The following is a 25031-nucleotide window of genomic DNA, read 5'->3' as shown; positions in this document are numbered from 1 at the left end:
TTCACAGCTTCCTTTTGAGGGAAGCAATTGCAACTCTTTCAGTGCAAGTCTTATCTGCAGTGGGTATAAATACATAGAAATTATAGAGAAAGTAGTAAAATTCAGATGAGCTGACTTCTGTCCCCATGTTTCACAAGATGCCTTGCAGAATCTTACTGTGCCTCACTGGAGAGACTGCTCTGGGAGAATTGTGACATTTTTCTGTTTGAGAGCACATTTGCTTAACATATTTTAAGAGCTCAAGTATAGCCTTGCTACTACTTATCCCCCACCACCACTACCTGATATGCTGTAAAGGAGGATGTGGAAGAAGATGCTGTCTGCTCCTGTGCTGGTTATAAATCTGGAGAGTAAATATTTGTAGGAGAGAAGGGAAGAAAAACATATAAGAACAGAGAGGAGTAAAATTATTTAGGTAATAAATGAGAACTGTAGGTATTATTTCTTCAGACTTAGGCTTGGTATAGACATGTAGTATCTCCAGTTTAGTGAAATGTTAGGCTAGTTGAGTACCTGCATGGGGAGACTGAATTCAATTTGGCTTTGAACCTGCAGAAATCCATCAATGCAGGTATTGATTTAAATTTAATTAGAGGCATCTTGTGCAAGTCAGCAACAGTTGTTGTGCCAAAAATGGCTTCACTTTGCTTACATTTCTTCCAAGAAAAGGAGCAGAAGGAAATTTGCATGCTGGGCCTTCTCCTCATAGCTCTTCAATCAAAAGTATGAATCCTGTCCAAAGTGAGCTGTTTTTTATTCTTCCCTTTCAATTAAATTACTTTGTTGCAGATGTGGTAAAACTACCATTTGTCAGATGTTTGCAGCGTTAACAAATCAGAAGCTATACTCGGTGAATTGCCACTTGCATATGGAGACTTCAGACTTCCTGGGAGGACTGCGACCAGTCAGACAGAGGTCGAAAGACCAGGTTTGTGTAGCATCAATGCTAGTTTGGATAGTGTATCAACAGAAGCAAAGAGTAGCAATTATTAATGACTTTTCACTTTCTTTTCCATTTCTTAGGAGGAATCTGATGGTTCTAGGCTCTTTGAGTGGTGTGATGGACCTCTTGTTTTAGCAATGAAGGAGGAGGGTTTTTTCCTCCTTGACGAGATTTCTTTAGCTGATGATTCTGTACTAGAGCGACTGAACAGGTATGTCATAAATGCATTAGTATTAAGTATCCTCAGTGTGTCTATTCATTATAAAAACGTGAGCGGGGTAAATCAGGCCTCTCTTAGCCACATTGGTTTCCTAACTGGGGTGAACTGCTCTCTTAATCATGTAGCTCTTGCTGAAAGACTGAATGTCAGCATGAAGTCTGGTTCATTGTGCAGATTTCTTTATCTGTCACCTCTGAATATGAATCTTACTATTGCTTTTGTAAAGCGAGAGCTGTGAGATGTATATTTTACTAGACAAGTCTTTTGACAGATCATTTGAACTGAACCTTATCAACAGGGGTTGGGTAGAGTTTCCTTCTGAACAAAATCAAAAATGTTCTCAATTAGGGAGGATGAACAGATTTTTTTAATACAAATTCTGGGGAAATGACAGTTTGATCAGGCCAAATCATACTATTTTCATTTTTAAATGACCTTTTGAAGTATGAAATTAAATTTAAATTAATTCTTTATTTTTTAACCTTCTGTTTAGTGTTCTTGAAGCTGAAAAGACGTTGGTACTTGCAGAAAAAGGTGGTCAAGATGATGAGGATAATGAGGTAGAACTACTAGTTGCAGGAAAGAAATTTCGTATCCTTGCAACCATGAACCCAGGAGGTGACTTTGGAAAAAAGGAGGTAAATGTCAAAGCAACTGGAAACACAACATGCATCTTCTGATCTTACTAGATCTTACATGTGTGGAGATCCAATGCAAAAATGCATCATGCCAATTCTGGCATCCAGTGCTTCCTCGTAGTCATCTGCCTCATCATTCTAAAGGCTGTTTTGGATGTATCTGTTTTCCATTACTTCTGGGCGGTATTGTTTTGACAATATAAGTTAATACTCAACAGAATGTCAAAGAAAACTTTAAGCCTCTAAATACTCTAGATAGGCTTGATAAGTAAAATACTTAAAGTACAGGAAATGTTGATTGTGAAGTAAGTAAATCCAGCTCTAAGGTGAGTCTGGAGTAGTGTGAAGTTGCATAATAGATTATTCTCCCTAATACTGGTCAGAAAGTGACAGTCAGAGGTCACCTGGTTGTTCTCCGTGAATGTGAACACCACATCCCAAAAAACCTTTCTTGCTAAATGAAAAAGATGTTTGGCTTTGAGTAACTTAGGGTAAAAGCAAACAAACAAAAAAACCCCAACAACAACAAACCCAAAACTTTTTAAGCAGTATTGAGAACTAGGATTAAAAAAAAAAATCGGTAAGTTCTTTTACACAAAAGATGGGTAATCCATTTAAAGTGGTTTCCACAGTACAGAACAACTCACTGTGAAGCCACGTGTTTAAAGGGGATTTATTTCTGCATTGTGCTTGTGCACAATTTTTGCTTGACTAATTCAGCCAGAGGAAAAGAGGAATTACAGAAACGGGTTGTAATTGAAGGCAAATTTGCATGTGGTAGTTTGCTTCCATAAGTGAAGGGAGATTATGTAGCCATTGTTTGATATGTGTTGTCCTAGAATGAAATGGAGCTTTCGTGCCTGAAAACCAGCTCAGTTTCTTCCCATATTCTCTTGAACCTTATAATTTATCAGCTACTTTCTCCATTGATGCCACTGCTAGTAATCTTAAAATCCACATTCTCTCAAAGATTTTGTTACAAACTTGCCGTGTCAAAATTAGAAGGAATGGTCTAGCTTGGTCACTTAAATTATTGTTTGCAAGTACTATGGCTACAAGGCTATCAGTTAACTGCAACCTTAAGTAATATGATGTAATGTAACTTGAACTGCTATGTTGTTCTGCTTGTTTGCAGCTTTCTCCTGCACTGCGCAACAGATTTACAGAAATATGGTGTCCACAAAGCAATGGCCGTGATGATTTGATACAGATTGTAAAACACAGTCTTCATCCAGGACTGTCTCTGGGTGGAATAAACCATCAAGGTGGGTATTTCTCTGTGTGCTGCTGTTCAAACGTTGTTAAGAAAAAAATTAGTTTGAAGTCTGTTAAACTTTCCTCAGAATTTACACCACTGTGTCCCTTTTTCTTGTAAGTTCACCTCTCTCTGAGGACAGTTATGAGGTATTATGGACTTTGCTCTTCCCTCATTGTGTATATTATATGGCTAGCCATAAGTAAATTCAAGGCTGTATTTACTTCACCATCCGGGTAGCTGAATCATTCCCAGTCTTTTGGTGCCCCATCTTAGTTTCAGTGTAAGGTGTTTAAAGAACTGGCATTTCATTTTCGGCCAGCAGCTTCACTGTTAGCATTAATCACTTCATTCTGTCTTGTCACTTGTTACAGATCCTTTTAAATTGGGCACAGGCATGGGCTTGACTCTTCAGTTATCCTGCCTCTTAGAATGTAGAGTACCCATCCACATTGCTTGTGCATTACAGCTATACTTACTTTAGTGATGCTTATTCTACAACAGTGTTGTAGATGTGACTAATAAAATTTTTGATAACTCCATTTATTTTTTTTTTAAACTCTCTTTTCAGGGGCAGACATAGCGAAGCTCATGGTGGATTTTGTTGAATGGCTGACTAACCAAGAGTTTGGTCGGCAGTGTATTCTCAGTGTGCGAGATGTCTTGTCATGGGTTAATTTCATGAATGTCATGGTAGAGGCTGAAGAGTCGAATTCTGCCAAGGAGTATAGCCTCCTTTACATTTCTCCAATGATGTCTTTTATCCATGCTGCATGTTTGGTATACATTGATGGCATAGGATCAGGTAAGTCTTCAGTGCTTATTTGGTAGCAGAAAATATCAAGGTATATACTTGCATTAATAATTTTGAGTAGAATGCAAACAAAATTCTTTGGAACAGCGTGAAACTCTTCTGGAAGAAGTTTTTCACTTTCATTTAATAATATCCTGTACTGCATATGCCTTTTTTGTAGTTTCAGTAGTAAGAGTTTTTGAATAATACAGCAATCTTAAATAATTTAGTGGTTTATAATTTATAATAATATAATTTAATTTATAATAAGTATCGAGGTATATAATTTAGAGGTATATAATTTATAATAATAATCTCACAAAGGCTGGCGCACAGATTAAGAAGAGCCTATGGCTTTTATTGAGACTTCTGAGCTGATATGGTACTTAATTACATGACCACATACTACTTTTTCTCTCCCACCCCACATGTCAGCATCTGTATGTGGCTAGCCTGTATCATCTGCATAGCTCAGAATGCATCTTTGCACATTTGGCCACAGGCTCAGCTGATAAATAGGAGATATGGGAGTGGGAAAAACTGAAAAGCCCCAAGGAATGCATGGAAAGAAGGCGTGGGGGACTATGGAACGGCATCAGAGTAACAGTGACAGTAGAAGAAAGAGTTCTGGAAATAAGGTGTCCTCGGTTCTGTTGCGCACAGAACAGTTTGTCTATGGTAAATAGTACTGGAGGCAGTGGCAAACAAAAACACTAACATGAAATACAAACCTGAAACAGAATACTGCACAAAAATGACATCTGTGAAGGAACTGAGATTTAGTCATAGGATTAACATGTCTAGTTTTGTTTGTGAAGCACGTTTAACTTTTCTAATTACAGGTACAACATCGTGCTCAGCTGATGTGGCTTTATTAGCTCGTGAAAAATGCCTGACATTCTTATGTGAGAAAATGAGTCAATTCCTTGAGCTGACTGATTATCAGAAGAATGAACTGAAGATTTATGACAGAACAAAGGAGAAGGAGTTTCTGTGGATGGACAACTTTATGGGAATCCACCCCTTTTTTATTCCAAGAGGCAAGAGACTTTATGGGAGTGGGCGGACATTTATTCTGTGGATTTTATTCCCAATATTTCTGTTATTCACTAAATCTCAATAGGATACCTGAACCATTACAGAACAATTTATAGTTTGTTCTCGAGCCTTAGGAAATTTGCCTTTTCTGCCTCCAAGTGTATTGATAGCAGCTCAGTCACATTTGTTAAGAAGTCACATCTGTTAATTGCTTTCTTTGACTTTTTAAAATCACTGTTTTAAGGGCCTAATTTTAATACACTTTTTTGCTGTAGTGAAGCTTCTTTAATTTTACATTGTAATTTTCTGTTACTTGGCATGGTCAGAATGCTGATTTGCACTAACTAAAGCTGCAACTCTTCCTGACCCTTGTGTAAAGCAGGAGACACAGGGGTCCTGGATACAGTGCTAAGCAGAAAGGTGACTAATGCCATGTCTTGCTGTAGCCTCAAAGAGTTGTTGCAATTTTTGCAAAACTTAGTCACTACATTTCAGTTCTTATTGTTGCAAATTAATGGAAATGCAACTGTCCAAATTCTGCTTTCTGCCTTTAAAATGCAATACCTGAGCAATGCTGAATTTGGAGAGTGATGTCTGAGTGAGCTATATGGGCTGCAATTTGGCAGACTCCTCACTGTATGTCATAATAACAGTAAAGAATAACAGTGCCTCATAGCACGCTTTAATTAAAGCACTCTTTCTTCACAGAAATGACAATGTATGGAACAGATTAATTTGGTGTTCTACAACACGACTGAATTGTATCATTCAGTGACAAATTTTCAAGAGCTGCTTTTGAGTTTTAGATCCACATGTCTGAAGCTCAAGGACAGATTTGTGATTTTTTTCAGTGATAGATTTCTAGTTTGGGTCACGAACTGGGAAGTTTCATGGCAAAATACATCATGTATTCATATGCTTTTTGCAAAATTAATCTTAAATATGCAGAGATGGGCTGAGACACAGCTGTGGGTCAAACAAAGTAAAATGTGCCTGATCTCTGAGAATGGAATTCAAGTTTGATCTCCATTGCTTGCTGTAGTGAGATCAGCAAATGACAGACAGAATGATCTTGTTCAGAAGCACACTGTTAGCAGCTGCAGCATAAACATTCTGGTTTTAATTGTTTTCTGGTTTACCTTTCCGTTGTTTTAGGCCCTGTTCTCCAGAGGAACAATGTTACAGATTATGCTCTAAATGCTGGGACTACAGCAGTGAATGCGCAAAGACTGTTAAGAGCCCTGCAGCTTAACAAACCCATTTTGTTGGAGGGGTCACCAGGAGTGGGCAAGACCAGTTTAGTTGCTGCCCTGGCAAAAGCCTCGGGAAACTGTCTTGTTCGAATCAACTTGTCTGAGCAAACGGTAGAATAAAATATTATCTTCGTATCTTAGTGTTCGTGGCATGGAGGACGTTTTGTTTAACTTAAAAAGCATAATTCTTTTTAACTTTGGCATGGAGTTTGAAATGTCAATTTTTCCTTCATGGTCTCAAGATATAACTAATTGGGAATGGGGAACCATAAAGAGCAGTGAACTTCTGTGAGCCGGTTCTTAGATTTTTCTGTTCTAGTCAAGTGAAGACGTGTATCTTCATTTACCGTGTTTTTCTTGGCTGCCGCAAAGTTACTTGAGCGCAACTTTAAGGCTTTTTAGCTTTTCTGTTCCACTTTAATTTTTTGTTGTTAAATACAGTAGCTGGTCACTGGAGTCCTACCATGGAAAAGCTTTTAGCATTTTGCAATTACTGAAATTTTTTAAACAGAGCAAATACCTACAAATATAGGTGTTGAATGGGGAGGGAGAAAATGGGAAGTAAAGTAAACAAAGGCTGTTTATGAACTTTTGTGGAATTGTTGCTTTTTTTTTATAATCTTCCCCATTCTCTACTCCCAAAGGATGTGACAGACTTGTTTGGGACAGACTTGCCCGTTGAAGGTGGGAAGGGAGGAGAATTTGCCTGGCGTGATGGACCACTGCTAGCAGCATTAAAGGCTGGACACTGGATTGTATTAGATGAGGTAAATTCAAGTTTGAGGCCCAAATAAAACGAAATGTTCTGGAAGATCATGGATGATGATTTGCCATGTAGGTTAAATACCTTCTGAGGGTTCAGGACTGAAATAACTAAAAGTAAGCAGAATTTATGTGTATCTAGTGCCACACTGAAAGTGATCATTCTGCTTAAGAGAACTAATCTCCCTCTACCAAGTCCCTTTGCCCATTGGCCCTCCATTGAAGGAGTATAAAAGACCAGCTTTAACTAGACCTCGTTTAAACAAGAGAACAAGGATTAAATCCCAGCCTAAATTACTGCAGATAACCAGGGATAGACTTTATTTACATTTGAAAGTTGTTGACATTATTCCCAAAAAAAGTTTCGATACACATGCTCTTATATGGCAATAATTTAACCGAAATAGAAGGTATTTTGATGGGACAAATGCACTGTGCTGGGTACTGATTTAACTGAGATTTTAAAAAGTTCCATTTTGCCAGTATGAGCTATCCTGCCATCACAAGTTTGTTCACGTAGCATGCTTCCAAGCATATGCACGCACAGAGCTCGCTTACTGACAATGTGCGTTCTAATTATTGCAGAGTGCAAATTCTTGAATTCTTCAGCTGTTTGTATAACTTTTATTTCCTATTGTGAAGAATACCACTTTAAATAACCATTACTTAAATAACCCAGAATGCCTTAGTTTAAAAAAACGAGCAAGTAAACAATCAAAACACTCTGAATGTCACAAATGTATAAACGTAAGTTCAGAAGAAACATCTTGAACGTGCAGATTTTACAATGGAGAGTTGTTTCATTATCATGGTGAAAACACAGTACAAATAGCAAGTGTACATAAGAAAAAATGTTAGTTTTGTTACTGTTTACCAGTCTAGCTGGAGGTAATAACATATGAAAGTCCTAGAACAGCAAAGAAAATTAGTTTTACCTTCTGTATATCTTAGATGATTAAATTAGAGATGATGCAAAAGTGTTTTTAGGAGCATTAATACTGTATCTTTATTTCTTCAGTTGAATCTGGCTTCTCAGTCTGTATTAGAGGGGCTAAACGCATGCTTTGACCACAGAGCCGAGATTTATGTTCCAGAATTGGGAATGAATTTTCATGTACAGCACAAGAAGACTAAGATTTTTGGATGCCAGAATCCGTACAGACAAGGAGGTGGAAGAAAGGGTCTGCCCAAGTCCTTTCTTAATAGATTTACACAGGCAAGCTTATTTGTTTGGTTTAAACTATGTGATGATCTCGTCTTGTAGTTTTCTGGCTATATCAAATTTGGCATGCTCTTGATTGTACAGGTGTATGTTGATCCACTGTCAGCAGAAGATATGGAGTTTATTGGGAATACGCTCTTTCCTGCTATTGACAAAAGTATTATTGCTAAAATGGTTGCTTTCAATAACAAGGTAAATATATATATATTTTAATTTCTTTTGTATAGAAGTAGGCAGAATGCAGTAAGATTTTTTTTTTAGAAGTCTAATGTTATATTTTCAAGCATTTTTATACAGAAGTGTGTGGGTAAAAACGAGGAATGAAAGTATATGCAGAAGAAAGTAAAGAACACAACTAAAACCCACCTGAACTCTTGTACCACTACAATTAGGCACTTGGTTGATAACTGGAGGGGTGTGTGTGTATATTTTAAAAAGGCTCTGTTCTACATGAAGATGGAAATAATTATTGTTTAGTAGCTTAGTGAATTGAGTTGAGAATATAATGGTTTTCCACACATATGGATTATTCTTGAAGCACAAACAAAATGAGCCGTATCTTAAAAACTACACATTTCTGTTTCTAGTCTGAATTTGTAAGCTGCTTTTTAGTATGGGATGTTGTTAGTGAAAGCAGCATCTGACCTTTACAGAAGCAGAAGCTTGTAATGATATGTGGCATTCGTCTGGAACACTCAGAGACCAATAAAGGGAAAATGTTTCCTGGTAGGATTTGTCCATGGCAGAGGATTAAGAGATGCTTGGATCTAAAATTTTGCTAATATGAAAGGTTTTCAGCAAGCATTAATTGCAAGGCATCAACTTAGTAGCTATTTTGTGGCTTAGATGCTGCCATTTTGTGCAAAGTGCAGGAAATAAAAGTCACAGTACAAATTTTATTTATGGTCCTGCTTCTGAAATTGTGTTTAATCTTCATGTCATGAAACAAAAAGTGTAGTAATGTTAAGAAAAAAAAATAGTATTCTGTAGCCTTACATAAAATCTTTCATGGCAGCATCTTACTGAATGATTATTTATAGAGTGCAAGAATAAAAAAGAAAATTAAGCTGAGCGTTAGGGAATTAGTAGAGAAGAGACAAAGTAAATCAGGCTTTGGTTCATGACATCTTCAGGAAAGTGAATAGAGCCTGCTCTTTCTGTTGTCCTCTGTCTTGTAAGCAGTGCCAGCGGAAGAAGTTAATGGATTTTTATTTCTTTTTTTTTAATTTAAAACCAGCTCATGGGTGGAATAAAAGATTTTTAAAAATTCTTTTAATTGCTGTTTTTTCCAGATTGATGAAGAAGTAATGGTTGAAAAAAAGTGGGGACAAAAAGGAGGACCTTGGGAGTTCAACTTGCGTGATCTTTTCCGCTGGTGCCAGCTTATGCTTGTTGATCAGTCCCCAGGATGTTATGATCCAGGCCAGCATGTGTTCTTGGTATATGGAGAAAGAATGAGAACTAGGGAAGACAAAGAAAAAGTGAGTCATGTGTTCTCCTTCCTTGCCCTTCACATTATCAGGAAGTGTTTCTAGAAATCCAGGTGTAAATTTGAGGATGTCTTGCAATTCATTCATTGACATTACCTCTTACAAAAGAAAAATAGGTTTGTTTGAGGTTTTGAGGTTTGACCTACATACCTGCTCCCCTTGTCATTAAAAATATCAATTTAATTACCTAGTAGTATAAAAGCAGAAAGCTGGTGTGAATGAAGGCAAGTAGAATAACGAAGGACTTAAACAGAGCAAACCACAACATATTCTTGTGTGATTCTGCATTAAATAATAATGTTCTCATAAAAGTGGCATGGGTTGCATGCATATTTGTGAGGAAAGAGAGAGGGGAGCAGAGAAGAGGAAATAGTACTGAGATATGAAGAGACTTCTAAAGTTATGGTTAAAAAGCATTTGTGTCGGTATGGTACATAATAAGAATGTCCTGTAATTATGCCCATCTCTGCCAGCATTTTTAACTTGTTCTGGCTTGGATTTCTTTTATTGACTTTTATTTATCTGTCACTTCTTCCATCTGCCTGTAAAATTGCTCCCTTCCTTCTGTTAAAGTTGCTGCTTAAGAGAATAAAACATACTGACTTCAGTTGTTATCCCTCTTGCCTAGAAATCCTTTTGCTTTTGTTTAATTTCACAACATTTAAATGGTATTAAACTAAAAGTCAATCAGATTGCAAGACTGAAGTTACTGACTGTATGTGACTGGGTATTTTTCTCATGTGCCCTTCCTGTAGTATTACTTAATTTTTGTGTGTTATCAAAGAGCTTCTTTGTGGAGTGACTTCTTTCTCAGTGTTTTGTTAAAGGGAGACAATACTGCTTACAGTATTTCAAGTCACAGGGAAGCATAGTTAATGAAGGGGTTGTGGGCAGCTCACATTCACTTTGCTGCACTTTGAAATAACATTTGTGATTAAACTGTGTTAGTTACTATTACTCAGCTGTGGAGCCGAGAGGAAAGGCTACTTTAGAAGTAAATGTTTTGTACAGTGGATAAGTTAAGACTCATAACTCTCTCTTGCTTTTCCAACTTTTTTAGGTTGTTTCTATATTCAGACACATTTTTGGCCAGGAGGCTGATGTGTATACAGGAACCAGAGAGTTTCACATCACTCCATATAATGTTCAGGTAAGCTGTTTACAAGAGGCTTTGAGTGGATAGAGAAGGAAGTGACTTGCACAGCTGAGCTCCCATTTGCCTCTTTTAGTACTCACCCTTGTGTGTCTCATCCTTTCCAGATTGGTTATTCAGTTCTTTCTCGTGGCAACTATATTCCTCGTCCTGGCAGAAGTCTCTCACTTCTGCATCATTCCCTGCAGTCCCTCGAGTCCGTAATGAAATGTGTGCACATGAGCTGGATGGTTATCCTGGTGGGCCCAGCAGCTGTCGGCAAAACCAGTCTTGTTGAGCTGCTGGCCCATCTGACTGGCCATCGCCTAAAAATCATGGCAATGAACAGTGCGATGGATACAACTGAACTCCTGGGTGGATTTGAGCAGGTAAATACTCTTTTGATAATATGGCAATATTTCTCCTTCCTACCTAACAGTGGCCAGTCCACTGTGACCTTAGTGTTTAAGCACCAAATGGAGCCTTAGGCTCCACAGTCTTCTGGATGAACTAACTCCATAATGATATGTTTGCAGGTTGATATCAATCGGCCATGGCAGCGCCTGTTGGAAAAAGTGGAGAATACTGTGAGCACACTGGTAAGGGACAGTCTTCTCCTGACAGAAATTTGTGCAGACGATGCCGAACTTGTGCTGCGTGCTTGGAGCAGTTTCATCCTGAATTACAAACCCAAATCTCTGGGTGAAGGAGGTAGAAGTGTTACAGCTGAATTAGTGAGCAAACTGGAGGGAATGCTTGTACTTACCCAGCGACTTAACAACAAAATAAATTCTTACTCAAAGGCAGGTATGTATTGTGGGCAATTTGAAGTAATACTATATATTCCTATGAAGAAGATAAGAGAAATAAGTAAATATGCAGTGAAAGCTTGAGAATTTTGAGAGTGTTTTACAGGTTCTTTGCAGTCAATACTGTTGCTTCATACTACTTGGGTAGCAGCCTAGCTTCTGAAAAAGTTACATTGGTGGTGGTCCTTCAGGTTTATTTTTTTTGGTGTAGTCGCACCTGGTAGTGGTTGGTAGTCCACTCGCAAATTCTCTTGTACTGAACTACTCAACATATGATGCAATATAGCTCTTATCTTGTATTCCTAAGAAAGTAAATTTGGATATTCTATTCTTGTTTTTGTTCTCTGAAGCATTAATCAGCTGAGTTTTAAAGATGTCAGTGGAATAATATATGGTTTATTTTTTGTTTTAAAATAATTGTCTGAAATATGGCATTCATATCAATCCAACTTCATCTAATGGGGGGAGAAAGGATAGAGAAATGTCACTCTAGTTTATATGTCTCTGCTTGCAAACCTCGTGTGTCCCCATGGATTTTGCCCATGGGAGACTACTTGAAGAGTTGGAGCCTCTGCTGTTATGTTTCCCTAAAAAGTAGGAAGCATATGTGTTTATTAACAAAATAACTGCTGTTTTTCTTGAATGGAGCAGGAAGTTACCTCAGTAATGTAAGTCTTGATGCAAGATATACTTCCTTTCAGAGTTTGCTCACCTGATAGAAGAATTTCGGCATTTCAAGCTGCAGCAGGCCCAGGCTGCTGACCGTAACAGCCATGGCACTTTCGAGTGGGTGGATGGGATGTTGGTTCAGGCCCTGCAGTCTGGAGACTGGCTGTTGATGGACAATGTTAATTTCTGCAAGTAAGAGATTTTTAGTGGCTTTGTTCCACTGAGTAAATCCCTTGACCTCCCAAATTTAGTTTGCCTCTTACTGTGTGGTTTGCAACAGAACACTTTGCATTGGATAGCAATACGTGGGAGCAGTAACTTAAATTTTCTGGAAGAGTGTCTTCCTCCTTAGACAAACCTAGCAGTTGATAGTTTTCTTGTTGCCTTTTAATGTAATCAGCTGTTTGGCTTTTTGCTTAAGACTGCTACCATTTTGTTTTCAGATCGGAAAGAGATCAAATTGTTACGTTTTTATAACCATATAAATCTCTTTTGAATATAGCCCTTCTGTGCTGGACCGCTTGAATGCTTTACTTGAACCAGGAGGCGTTCTTACCATGAGTGAGAGAGGTGTGATAGATGGCACAATTCCTACAATAACTCCTCATCCAAATTTCAGGTGCTCTGCTTTTCTGTTTTGTTTCTGTCTCTTTTTTTTTTCTCCTCCATACCAAATAGCAGGTTTAGAGAAAAAAAGTCAGTTGTGAGCCAGTCATTTGGTATTTTGAATGCTGTCCAGTTTGCCGTGTACTGTAGTGACTCTGAGTCTGGTAAGGAAGAAAACTGCACTGTGATGAGCATATGATGGAGAGCTCAAGATGCTGGGCTTTATATCCCTGTTGCAGCACAGGCTATTACAGTGGAAAATTCATAGCAGTATACCTCTTGTCTTGACCCTTTACTTCTACTGTAGGATTTCAGCACTTCCCTGTCTCACTGTAATGGAGTACAGGATACATGTATTGAGGATGGTGAAGTATTCAGATATGTTGGTAATGAAACCGGGGATATGAACATAATTTTCTTCTCAGCTTTTTCCATCTCATCCATAAATTTGAGTTTCCTGCACTGTCAGAACTTAAAAAAAACAACAACAAAAAACAACAACCAACCAAACAAACAAAAAAACCACCCCAAAAAGACAATCTGTATTCTCTCAGACCTGAAATAGTCTCTGCCAGAGATGGAGGAGAACATACAGAGTATTCTGTATAATTCCTACCTTTTATAAATTCATTATAAGAATATTGGGACTGATATGCTGTGGTTCCTCTGAATAGGAAACAAGATCTTTGACTTTTCAGAAACCTGAAATTGTATCTCAGAAGTTTATTTTCCTACTTGCTTTTAAGAGATGTTTACTGATAGTATTAACTACTTGGGTGTTGGATACGTTGTTTTTTAAATAGAACAAATTAATCTGAAGCCATTGCCAAGACTTCTAAAAGAGTCTTCTTTATAGCTCAGAGGCATAGTTTAACTATTTTCTTGTAGACAGGCAAATGATAAACAGACATAGCTCAGATATAACTGAGTTAAAAATCATGCAATATATTTGTGGCTAATTTCAAAGTATAATTATTCTTACAGATTTCTTATTTAAATTGAGTAGATGTCTCTGGCTTCCTAGATATCGATGTCCCCATTTTTATGAAGATGAATTTGCTTTATGGAAGAATGGATTTGGTAGTTCCAGAGTGCTAGTTTTAAAGCCCTAAGTTACGTTTTAAAAATGTAAGGCAGCTGGACGAGATGATCACTGTAGGTGCCTTCCAACTGAACTGTTCTATTCTAATATCCAACAGGCTTTTCCTTTCCATGGATCCTGTTCATGGGGAAATATCCAGAGCCATGCGGAATCGTGGGATTGAAATTTACATTCCCGGGGAGAACGATGGAAATGTATTGGACAATCTGGACTTGAAGTTACTGCTGCATGGTTTGGGTTTAGTGGGAGACAGCGTCTGTGATGCACTTCTGGCTGTGCATTCAGAAACCAAGGCAGCAATAGCAGGTAAGACAAGTCAGTTCAGTATTTGGTAACAGCTTGGACTCACTACATGTGTTTGGATTAACTCTTTAATAGTAAAGCTTGGTTATTTTATTGTGTTATGTCTTGATATAAGCAAAGACATGAAAGTCTAATCAGATTGTTTTGGGTTGGTTTTTGTGTTCTCAGGAAGTAGGCCCACATCATACAAAGATGGTAACTGGAGTGCTTTGTAAGGAGACTTCAGACACTGACAAGTGTCAGTTGTGTATTGCTGTAGGGAAGGCAGTAGATTCTAAGTGAAAATCAGTGAAATAGAGGGTTTGCACAAGGCCTGTTCAAGGTGTTCTTTGGAGCAAGATGACACTGAGTTTCATTCATCTCAGCTGCTTCATGTCTTATTTTGAGCTGGTCACCTGGTCTTGTCAGATTTTCTTATTAACTTTAGGAAGAACCCATTGAGTTTTCAGGACCCAGTAGGATTCATTTGTTTTGGATCTTCCTTGGGGTCTAAGGCGGTGTTTGTCATCAGAGGGTTAAAGAGCTGACAGTTACTAAACTTTCATATCACCCTAAATGCTGTGTGTCTTTCAGGTTCTGTGTCATCTTTGTCACCTTTGCTTCAGGCTGCTCTGTTAATTGTGCAGCAGACACAGAGAGGCTTTGGATTAGCAAAGGCTTTTTACAGAGCCTGTTGGGAGGTTTATGGCCGCTCACAACAACTGCAGCTTAACCAAAAGGTAAAAGCCCCGTATTTGAAACCTTTTCTTACAACATCTAGATACATGAAAAATGTCATTTCTTGAGGCTAGTGGTTGAGATCCTCTGTTTCCTAAGTGCCTGAGCAAGACCTTGATGAAGATGGTGCTCTTGGAGAGATGAACCAAACAATTTTAAATGTCCTCTCAGGCATCTGTCAGGGGGTGAAGAGGAGGGGTTAAGTGGCATTGGGACGTTTTCTGTGTCTGTTAGATTCTGAGCTTTTTTTGGCTCCAGTGTAAGCAGCGCAGTTTTGTCTGTAACTCTAACAGATCAGTTGAAGCTCCAGACATTGTTTTTTTGATATTGAATGGTGAGGTATGGTGAATTTTAGCTGTCACCTGTCCTTCCATGGCAAATTTTATCAGCCTGGTGGCGTGCTGCTGAAGACAGATAAATGAGAGTTGCATAAAGACTGTCAGTCTGGGATGTGCTTATTGAGATTTTCCCCAGGGCTAAATATATTTTGTCAGACATTTTATAGGTGGCAGCTCACTCTTTTGCAGCATAAGGAAGCCAGAGAATATCCAGTTCAACTCTGAGGTTTACTTTTTTAGCAACTTCAGCTAAGATTTTGGTATATAAGTACTGGTTAATCTATAGCCTGAAACACTACACACTGTCATCTGGAGATAGCAATATTCACTTCCTATTTTAACTGTACAGTATGTTATTTCACTTGTGGTTGGAATTTTTGGTACTTTTATCATGTAGGTTTATAATGATTTCATAATAAATACATGTAATTAAGTGTTTCCCTGAGCTATTGTACTTGAAGACATGTTTGAATATTATTCTAACCTGCTTTTTGGTTGGTTGTTGTAGCTTGTGTTAGAACTGGTTAAGAAGCATGCTTCATCTCTGGCTTCCCATGAAACCTGGGGTGACTCCTTGCTAGCAATGGGATTGTGGCCAGACTCCCTACCTACAGGTCTGTGTGCAGCTGAAGACTCCCTTCTTTCGACGGTCCGGAGTGATGCACAGGTCCTAATGTATTGTCTGAATAGACTAAACCTTAAAAACTGCAGGTAGGCAAGAAATATTTTTTGTCTAACAAGTAAGAAACAAGATATGTGTCAACTACTGGTGGCATGTCATTGATCCTTGCAAAACTTTTGTCTTGAGCATATTGTGTGACTAGAGACTTTCATAGCTACATTTTGTAGCTGAGAATCCTGTTAGCTTTCCATGCAACCACTACAAATACAAGTTTAATCATTTACTGGTGTATTCTTCAGTCCAAAATACTTGACTTTATTCAATATTCAGTAAGTACTTTTGCCCCGTTTTGAGTTGAGTTAGGTGTAGGTGTTTAGCAGAAAATGTGAATGAAAACACTGGGTTTACAAGGCAATAAAAGCCCCAAAAATCTCTTCCTTCGGTTTGCTTTTGAGCTTTAAAAAATGAGTATTTAACTACTTCAAAACATATTAATGATCATCTGTAATTTTTGCTTTCATGTAAACAATTATTTGTCAGTTATTTTAGATCCAGCAGCTTCAGGTGAAAAAATTTCCTCTTTCAGACAGAGCTGTCTGAAAGAAGTCTAATGTGCAGGGGCCATATACAAGATTTTAATCTTATCTTGTGCAATATAACTACTGTTTTCACAACACTGCAAAATCTTTCTGCCTGCTTTGCTTTGCTTAGTGATGTACTGTGGACAGATTCTGTGGTTTGCTTCCAGTGAAAGAACAAGCTGTAGAAGTTAGTACTAAGATAAAATGTTGAAATTGTAAAACATTAGCAATGTGCTGAGGGTTTGGGTTTTGGTTTTTTTTTTCAATCGGAGACACTGTCGTTGTCAGCTTACCTTTGCATATCATTCTCATGCACAAATCAGGTATAATTTCTTGGTGAGATGCTGTGCATATTCACTTCTGGCACTGCATGAATTTCTGGCTATAGTGAGTTCCTAATAGTAGACACCTCCAACTAATATAGAAACATTTGGGTTGGAAGGGACCTTAAAGCTCATCCAGTCCAACCCCTGCCATGGGCCACCTCCCACCAGACCAGGTTGCTCAAACCCTGTCCAACCTGGCCTTGGACACTGCCAGGGAGGGGGCATCCACAGCTTCCCTGGGCAACCTGTGCCAGTGTCTCACCACCCTCACAGTGAAGAATTTCTTCCTAATATCTAGTCTAAATCTACCCTATTCCTACATGCCCTTGTAAAAAGTCCCTCTTCAGCTTTGAAGTTGGAAACTGGCTTTAAGGCTAAATAAAGAAAAGAGGAGAGATTATTACATTGGTACCTTCTTGCCTGAAGAGTAGCTTGACTTGCAAAATGTTTTTTTTTTTCCTGGAACTGGCAGTTTGAGCCCTTGATTGCTGGACATCACTTTGTGTTTCAGGACACTACCACTGACTCTGCAAGATCTTCAAAAAATTATGCAGTCCACTACCCCTGAGAATCTCAAATTCAATGCTATTGAGAGAGATGCAAACTGGATGGATAAAATGGAAGTACTTCAGGCTTCAGTGAAATTGTTCATAGAAAAGGCAACCAATCAAGATTGGACATTGAGAGTTAAATGGCTCAACTCCTTAGCCAAAAATCTGCCACAAGTGCTTGGTATGTAATTACGACTTATATTTCCACAAATTGTAAGTCTTCTGTGAAAACACTGAGACCATTCAAATGATCTAATGTGAAAGTTCTCAACCATCCTCACTAAATCAAGGACACTGAGGCTCCAGGGAGAGACAGAAAGTAGTTGTGCCAGAGGCTTTGGTCTAAACATTGCTTATTAGTCAACATTTATTATTCAAGCATGCACGTAACTTGTACTGCTTCTGAATTACAGTTATTTTTTGATACCTCTTGGTCTGCGTAAGCAAATATGCATCTTTTCACTATTTTGTATAGTGATAGTGAAAGCAGTAAAATACCTTCTGTTTATTTGGCGTTAAAATAGAAATGGTTAGAAAGCCAGGAAACTCCAGAACTGAGATTTCCTGAAGCTGTGTTGCCAGAACATTCAGGATAGCAACTGAGATGAGGTATTCATTGCTTAATTGCATTAATTGCATTAAACTTGTGCAGAATTTAGACAGGCATTAGTCAAAGTAATTCACATACTTAGGTTCCTTGTATAGTGTGAGATCTCAGACTGTATTGTCCCTGCATGAATGGGATTGCTACCCCTTGATCTTGCTGTCTTTCCAGGCAAATGTGTCTATAAACTAGAAAATATCTGGAAAGTTACTCTAATGTCAGGTATGCTCTTATGTGATTTTTTTTTTTTTAAATTGGGGGAAAAAAAAAAATCAAAAGTAGAGGTACTGAGAGGAAGATTTGAAGGTATAAACTCATAGATTTTTAATATTAATATTTTTAATAGCATACATGAAGCACCAACAGTTTAACTAGACCTTTTTACTGGGTTTGTCTATTTGGCCATGATATTTCGATTGCTTTTAAGACCTCTCGGAGCTAATACAAAATAAGAGCAACCAGCATGTCCAGAGTGCATGCACAGATGAGATTCAGGCTGCTTGTGGTGGGCTGGTTGAAGTTATTTTTATTTTTACTCTTTCACACCTATGTTCTCCTACAGACCCAGTGCGGATTCAGCTGGAAGCAGGGGCTGTAGCCCTTGGTAGTTTCTATGCCAGTCCCCTCTCATCTGGAGTCAGTAACATGATCAAGTTACTACAGCCAACTATGACAGGTACTTCTGAAAAAAATTAATGTGAGACATTGGTTCTTCCACTCTGTGACCCTTCTTAGGATACGTGTGTAACAAAACAAAAGCTAAATTCTCTGTTACTTTTGTTGCAAAAGAAATAAAAACAAAGCCATTCTTGCTGTCTAGAACTGAAAATACCACAATTGAATGCATTCATCCAATGCAAATCAGGTATGAGTGCTATGACTGAATTCCGACTTGCATGTCTGTGGCCCAGGAGTATTCCTACAGCTCAGAGTTCAGTGATGAGCGAGTGATGCATTTATCGACTGCCTTTCTGACTGGATGGTTTAGGTATCCTGTGTTTTCCCAGTGTGTATTATGTTGGCCTATCTGAAACCTATGTTGAGCCCTGTTTTACAGGGAGGTTAGGCTTGTGACTTCCTTTCCGCGCTTGTTAGGTACATGAAAGCTACATACAGTGACTCTGGACCCTGTATGCATGGTCCTAGGTATCTCGCCTGGACTGTGAAGGAAAAGGGACTTGGACTTCAGTTTCTAGGCTGTCTTTTTGGGTACTCTGACCACTGGTTAATTTGTTTTCACTGTTCTGTTTCACAGAACCTGCAGTCAGCTCAATGCTCTTCTGTTTGGATATCTGGAGTGAGGGAACTTAAGACTCTGACTTCCTCTTAAGCTTCCTCCTTTCTTTCCCCTTATGTTCTTGCATTGGCAGGGGGATCAAGGAAAGTCTTTCACTGAATAACGCTTCCACTGCTGTCCTGTCTTGCCTTCCCAGATGAACATGTGATGCCTCTGGACCCAAGATGGAATATGCAGTTTTTGGATATTATTAGAAGTTCAATGAACTTTGATACAGAAATGGAACACACAGATCAGCTGCTAATCCTTTTGAAGTCTGTAGCAAATCGGTGGGTTACAAAAAATGACTGTGAAGATTGCCCATGACTGTAATCAGCGCTGTATAAACACTAGCGGTATCTGCCAAGTATGCTTTTAGGTTTTGATAGATGTTATCTGAAATACCAGGCACAGGTTTCATACAGGTATTAAAATCTTTGCTTCTGTTTTCTGTAGATGCAGACTAACATCAGTCACTTAATATAGGGAACAGGCCTCCCAGCATTCCGTATAGGCTGGAGTACTTCGAGGACAAACCAGAACTGTGGGATGAAGCATAAATGAGGCAGAAGCAGCAGTGTGAAATCTCTTGACATAAAACTTAAACAGTTGCCCTGCTTCTGGATTTGGACTGCTTTTCCTAATAAGAGGAAAAAGTACATGGATTTTGCAGTTGTAGTATAAGGAAGCAGCTGCTCCCATATCCTACACGTGGTGGTGTTGCATCTGCTTAGTAGCTCAATGCTTTTTCCTTCCTGTGATTGCTGAAATTGGGAATCTGCTCTTCGTGAAGTTTGCTTGTGCAGAAGCTGTATTCAAGCAGTTAATATGCTGCACTTATTTCATAATACAGTGAAACACCAAATGTCACTCTGTAGTTCACCATTCTCATAATGCACAGGCTTTAAAATGGCATTGAATTTCTAACAACTTAATTTTTAATTCAGAGCAGTATTATTTCTTGACCGAGAAAAAAGAAGCTACACTGAGAAGAACTTGATCAGCAGCAAGAAGCCAAGAAACAGTGTCTTAAGAATGTCTCTAGATTTCCGTAAAGGTGAGTTGATTTTTCACTGGTTTTTTTAGTTCTATGGTCCATTTAAAATATGCTTAACTGACACTATTACAAAATGTGTACTTTAAACACTGTGTCCTGAATGTGTGGAGAAAAATTGTATAAATGTAAAGCAGTCAGATGAGTAACATGATATGTAACATGTCATTCTTAAATTAGATATACCTTATTCTACAGCATTTATGTCCAGCCTCTACTAGGCAGTGAGTGCATTTCATTTCTCTCTTATCTAAACTTTAGGAAGATGGTGGAGAGAAGCTGGAATTGTGCTTTGTCTTTCGCTAGTAAGAATAGCCAAGTTCTTCAGTTGTGCTTTTGTACTAGTACACTTTCTATTGTTTTATGTAATTAGGATGTTTACTCCTAAACCAAAGGAGAACAGTTTAATGATGCAGTTAGTATGTTGCATAGAAGCAACTGATTGATGTTTCCATCATTCTGGATTTTTTAATATATATATATTAAATGCGTAGAGGTAATAAAGTATTGTGCAAATAGTGAAGGAATACCTTTTTTTTTTTTTTTTTTTTTTTTGCTTAGATCTTTTTGTGGTTGTTTGGTTTGGGTCTTTTTCCCAACCACAGAGGATCTAATGATCAGAAACTGACCCTCACTTGTAATGTTATGTGGCTGGAGTATTCAGTGTCTCCCTTTCCTTCCTTCTTCCCCAAACCTCAGATCCAGGAAGTTACAACAGCCTTCCTCATACAATCGTGGTCAGCCTTGCTCCTTTCTTTGAGGTTTGGGATGCATTTGCAATTCACTGGATAAAATCTACTCAGGTGGCCTTAAGTGATGATGACATGCATGATGTGAGTAGACTTTTCACAGTACTTTTATGGAAGTTATGTGAATTATTAGTGTGCAGAACACTTTCTCGTTTCAGGGACCATGAAATAAACCACAGTGTTTCTATTGGTGTTCAGAATATGTCTGACACCAAGTAAATACCACGTTCATTTCAGTGGCTGTATTTGTGCATTGTCTTATTCCAGAGCGTAGGTTCTCAGCCTGTAGATACTCTGGGTGGGAATTATCTTACCTAAATGTACACACCTGGGACCTAGATATCCATTGCGCTTGCTATAGCAGTGCCTTTTGCTCTCCGCTAATGATAAAGGGGGGTATCCACAGGCATCTTTGGATAAAGATATCTGAACCTAGATTTCTGATATGCGTGTCAAAGGTGGTTCTCTTCTCCCTCTCCCTTTTCAGACCACGAAGATCATTTTGCTGGAATCTGACAGTGACATTGTAGCCTTGATACAGGGGTTACTTGGTTTTTGACTTGTGTAGTTCCACATGCCAGCAGAGCCCTGCAGTATTTTTAGAGAACATATAATTGAGTGCTAGCTGTGTGCCACTAAGGATAAAGCATTGCAGGATTCTGAAACTAATGGAAGTGACAATGTTTTTGCATTTTCTCTTGCTTGGAGTACAAAGTGTTCTGTAACATGCAGAGCTGAGCAATGGGAAAACTGTAACCTTTTTGGTTTGTTAGATTTTATACTGCTTGCTGTGGCGTGACCGGTTCTGGGCAGTCTCTGACACTCTGACAGTGGATTCGCCAGGGTTGTCACTTCTGTCTCTACACTGGCACTGGGTCATGAAGCACCTAATTGACAGAGTTCCTCAGATGCTTATCGGATCAGACCAGCACAAGTGAGTGGCTTTGATTTGCATTTGTGTTTGTTAAATGGTTGTATCAATTACCCTTTTTTTAGTATTACAGCCAATTTACGTTGTTTGCTGTTAGTGTCCAAGTTGTGTTCCATTAGTGAAGCAAGTGCAATGTCTTACTTATAGCTGTTAATTTTTAAAATTCAGATTTCTTAGCATTGGACTTCTCCTTGCCCAAAGAATCATTGAGATTTTTTTACCCATTTTCTGTACTTTACAGTTAGGTTACCCCTTTAGTGGAAGGTTAAGAGAAGGAACTTTCCTTTCTTGTGCATCCTTTTTGCCTTTTCCCCCCTCAATTCTGAGTTAACGGTGTTGGCTTTTTCTTTAATCTCCAAGGGTTTCCAAGGAAATTCAGTCTGTTTCACAGCAGATTCAGAGCTGCTTGGCCAATCCTGCTGGTATTTCTGCTAATATGAAGATATTGCAGAAGTCTCTAGGAAGACCTCTTCCTTTCAAGGTACGGGTAGCCTGTTTGCAAAATATTTGTATTTCCAGCAATGTCCAAATATGCTTCAAAATAATCGTAAATATTTGTAGCACTTGTTTTCCCTGCCAGCAAAATACATTTCTCTTGAACTTGGCAGATTAAGAAAAGCAATTTCACCACATGTTAATGTACATCTTTTTTTTGGTGAAATATATCAGTTATCCACATAGCATTTCTACTATTAATTATGCTTTGTCTAGATAGCAGTTATTAAATATAGAGTGTTGGACAAACATAAAAGTGTTACTACTTGTTCTAGGGACTTGTAAATATCAATATGCTGCTTGTTTATTTAGTGAACATACGTGTATGTAGAATAGACTGTGTACCTCCTTTTATACAGCGTAGAATGGGGCTACCTTATGACAAGGTCTCTTAACTCTGGCAATTTTTTCTTTTCTTATTTTGCCAATTGCTGTCATTAAAAAAAACAACCCAGTAGAATTTTGTAAAGAGTATAAGTCCCGTTTTAAAAAACTAGACCTAGGTTTTTATGGCCTTCTCTCTCAAAGATACTCAGCTGTTCAAAAATACACGTAGTTATTTTATGGGACTTTAAAGAACATTGAGTGCTTACTGAGAATTTTGGGAAGTTTTTCCCAAAATACAAATGTATTTAAATTGCAGGAGTGAAATGCTAGTTTCTTTCAAGTGACAGTAGCTTCTGCATTTTTTTATTAATTTGCATATTTATTGCCCATAGTGTAGGTAAATTGCCATGTTGAGATACTTTTTGTCTGCATAATCTATGTAGTTTCTTCATGAAGAAAAAAAATTGATAAAGACAAATTGTGGCCAACTATTTGAATTTCTGTTTTCCTGCTGTATTGAGTAGGACTGCAAAACAATTAAGTTGGCGTTGTAGGTTGGTTCATAGATGTACTTGTACTTCAGTTGTGTACATTTGAATTTGAAATCTTAGTTCTGACTGCTATCCCAGATCTTGTTTGTTGTTTTGTTAGTGCTGCTGAAGCAAATTGCCATTTGTTCAAATGTCCTTTTCATGTTTCCAGGATAAACTGGCCGTGGAATGTTTCTCTCAGTTAAAAGTTCTCAGCAGACCACTTAACGTTTTGGAGCTAAGGTTGGTCTTTGGAGAAAGTAGATGGCAGGAAAAAATGTGCTGTCTCAAAATTGCTGCCACTGGATGGAAGATGAAGAAAGCGTTGCTGCAAGCTGATGGCCTGATAATTAGAGCTAATCATTTAGAAGATGTTAGTCTGGGTAGGTAACACTTTTGAAGAGCCTAAATGGGTGATTTCTGTCATCTCTATTCTTTCTGTATACAAATAGAAAGGATGTGAAATGTTCACTGGCAAGAAATATAGTGGATGTATTTATGTGCCTCTTGCACTTTCTCAAACAGATCAACTAAAGGTTTTTTTGAAAGCTGTACATTCACAACTGAGAGCAGAAGGAGTTGTATATGGTCATTCAGAAGAAAGGTTCACTGAAGATACCATCTCCAACCAGTTAGACCCTGCCTTGTTAAACCAGCTCTGCAGCCGGGTTCAGCTGTGGCCTGCAATGGAGTACCTAGGCACGCTCTGGCAGTACAGACTGACAGCAGATTATGTGGCCAAGGCCTGTGCAAGAAGGTAAGAAGAACGTTGGAGAAAGAAATCCTATATTCCTTTCAGGAAATGCAGAATCCCTAGCTAAAAGCTGTAACTTCAGTACTTAAGTACTTAAGTGTGTATGTATATGTTAATATATAGCTGTGTGTATATGCATATATACGTATGTGGTGCATGCATATGCTTATATGTATATATAGATGTATATAAATGCACATGCACTCTTTGCATACAGAATTGCACTTGGGCAGCTATAAAAAATATCAACAAAGGGAGTATTTTAGTGTTATAATGAAGAAGTAGTGTTCTTTTCTAACATTCTTTATTTATGCAAATATGGGAATGCTGATGTTCAAGCCCCTTGGACTAAACACGCTAAGCTCCAATAATTCTTTATTAATGGTAGAATGGAAACTTAAACCTTTTATGTAGTAAATGGTACATAGTATTTTCTTTTTGAAAATACATAATATTTGTCTTCTAGTGGAATAGAAGATTCCTTTGTATTAGGAATTAACATGAAGATGTTTATCACGATATTGCTGGGAGCTACTGCAAAAAAAAAAGCTGAGTTACAGCTGGTGATGGAGAAAGTACCCTAGCATGCTTGCTTGCTTTTGTGTAAACTATATACATATACTTGCAGTTTAAATTAATGTTACTAAATTAAGAAGCGTTAGTGTTGTTTTAAGGGGCTAAATACATGATTTTTTTAAAATTTTACCATTCCTTAAAAGAGGGCTCTTCATTTATAGATTTCAATGAAAGTAAATGTTTGTGCAGTGAGACTCCTAGAATCACTGATTCGCTCTTGAATTCAACAAAGTTCTGATTTTCACAAGAACTATAAAGCTGGAAGACAGTTTGTCTCCAAAAGTTTTGAATGTTTTGCGGAACATGTAGCTTATAGCTACAGAAGATGCCACTTCTTCCTCCTTTTGTTGTAGTTAAATTTGACC

The 25031-nt window shown here is 38.1% G+C and overlaps 1 protein-coding gene across 1 annotated transcript in view; it reads left to right on the top strand.

Annotated features, from left to right (window-relative positions):
• The window catches only part of MDN1 (MDN1, midasin homolog (yeast)), a gene marked incomplete at its 5' end in the record, with an annotated part of 89492 nt that overhangs the window by 27156 nt on the left and 37305 nt on the right, over positions 1-25031 (top strand). Inside the window, 28 exons of the mRNA XM_010183284.1 lie at positions 790-928; positions 1024-1154; positions 1657-1801; positions 2937-3066; positions 3628-3861; positions 4692-4889; positions 6043-6251; positions 6785-6907; positions 7921-8118; positions 8209-8316; positions 9417-9605; positions 10675-10764; positions 10875-11135; positions 11283-11553; positions 12257-12416; positions 12727-12843; positions 14030-14238; positions 14809-14954; positions 15799-16001; positions 17331-17551; positions 18537-18650; positions 19408-19540; positions 20198-20307; positions 21004-21137; positions 21827-21987; positions 22345-22465; positions 23509-23719; positions 23862-24093. Of these exons, the coding sequence (XP_010181586.1) occupies positions 790-928; positions 1024-1154; positions 1657-1801; positions 2937-3066; positions 3628-3861; positions 4692-4889; positions 6043-6251; positions 6785-6907; positions 7921-8118; positions 8209-8316; positions 9417-9605; positions 10675-10764; positions 10875-11135; positions 11283-11553; positions 12257-12416; positions 12727-12843; positions 14030-14238; positions 14809-14954; positions 15799-16001; positions 17331-17551; positions 18537-18650; positions 19408-19540; positions 20198-20307; positions 21004-21137; positions 21827-21987; positions 22345-22465; positions 23509-23719; positions 23862-24093 (4698 nt within the window). The remainder of the gene's footprint in view (positions 1-789; positions 929-1023; positions 1155-1656; positions 1802-2936; positions 3067-3627; positions 3862-4691; positions 4890-6042; positions 6252-6784; positions 6908-7920; positions 8119-8208; positions 8317-9416; positions 9606-10674; positions 10765-10874; positions 11136-11282; positions 11554-12256; positions 12417-12726; positions 12844-14029; positions 14239-14808; positions 14955-15798; positions 16002-17330; positions 17552-18536; positions 18651-19407; positions 19541-20197; positions 20308-21003; positions 21138-21826; positions 21988-22344; positions 22466-23508; positions 23720-23861; positions 24094-25031) is intronic.

Source organism: Mesitornis unicolor, unplaced genomic scaffold, assembly GCF_000695765.1.
Source record: "Mesitornis unicolor isolate BGI_N332 unplaced genomic scaffold, ASM69576v1 scaffold16314, whole genome shotgun sequence".
Taxonomy (NCBI): Eukaryota; Metazoa; Chordata; class Aves; order Mesitornithiformes; family Mesitornithidae; genus Mesitornis; species Mesitornis unicolor.
This window is presented reverse-complemented; position numbering and strand designations above follow the sequence as displayed.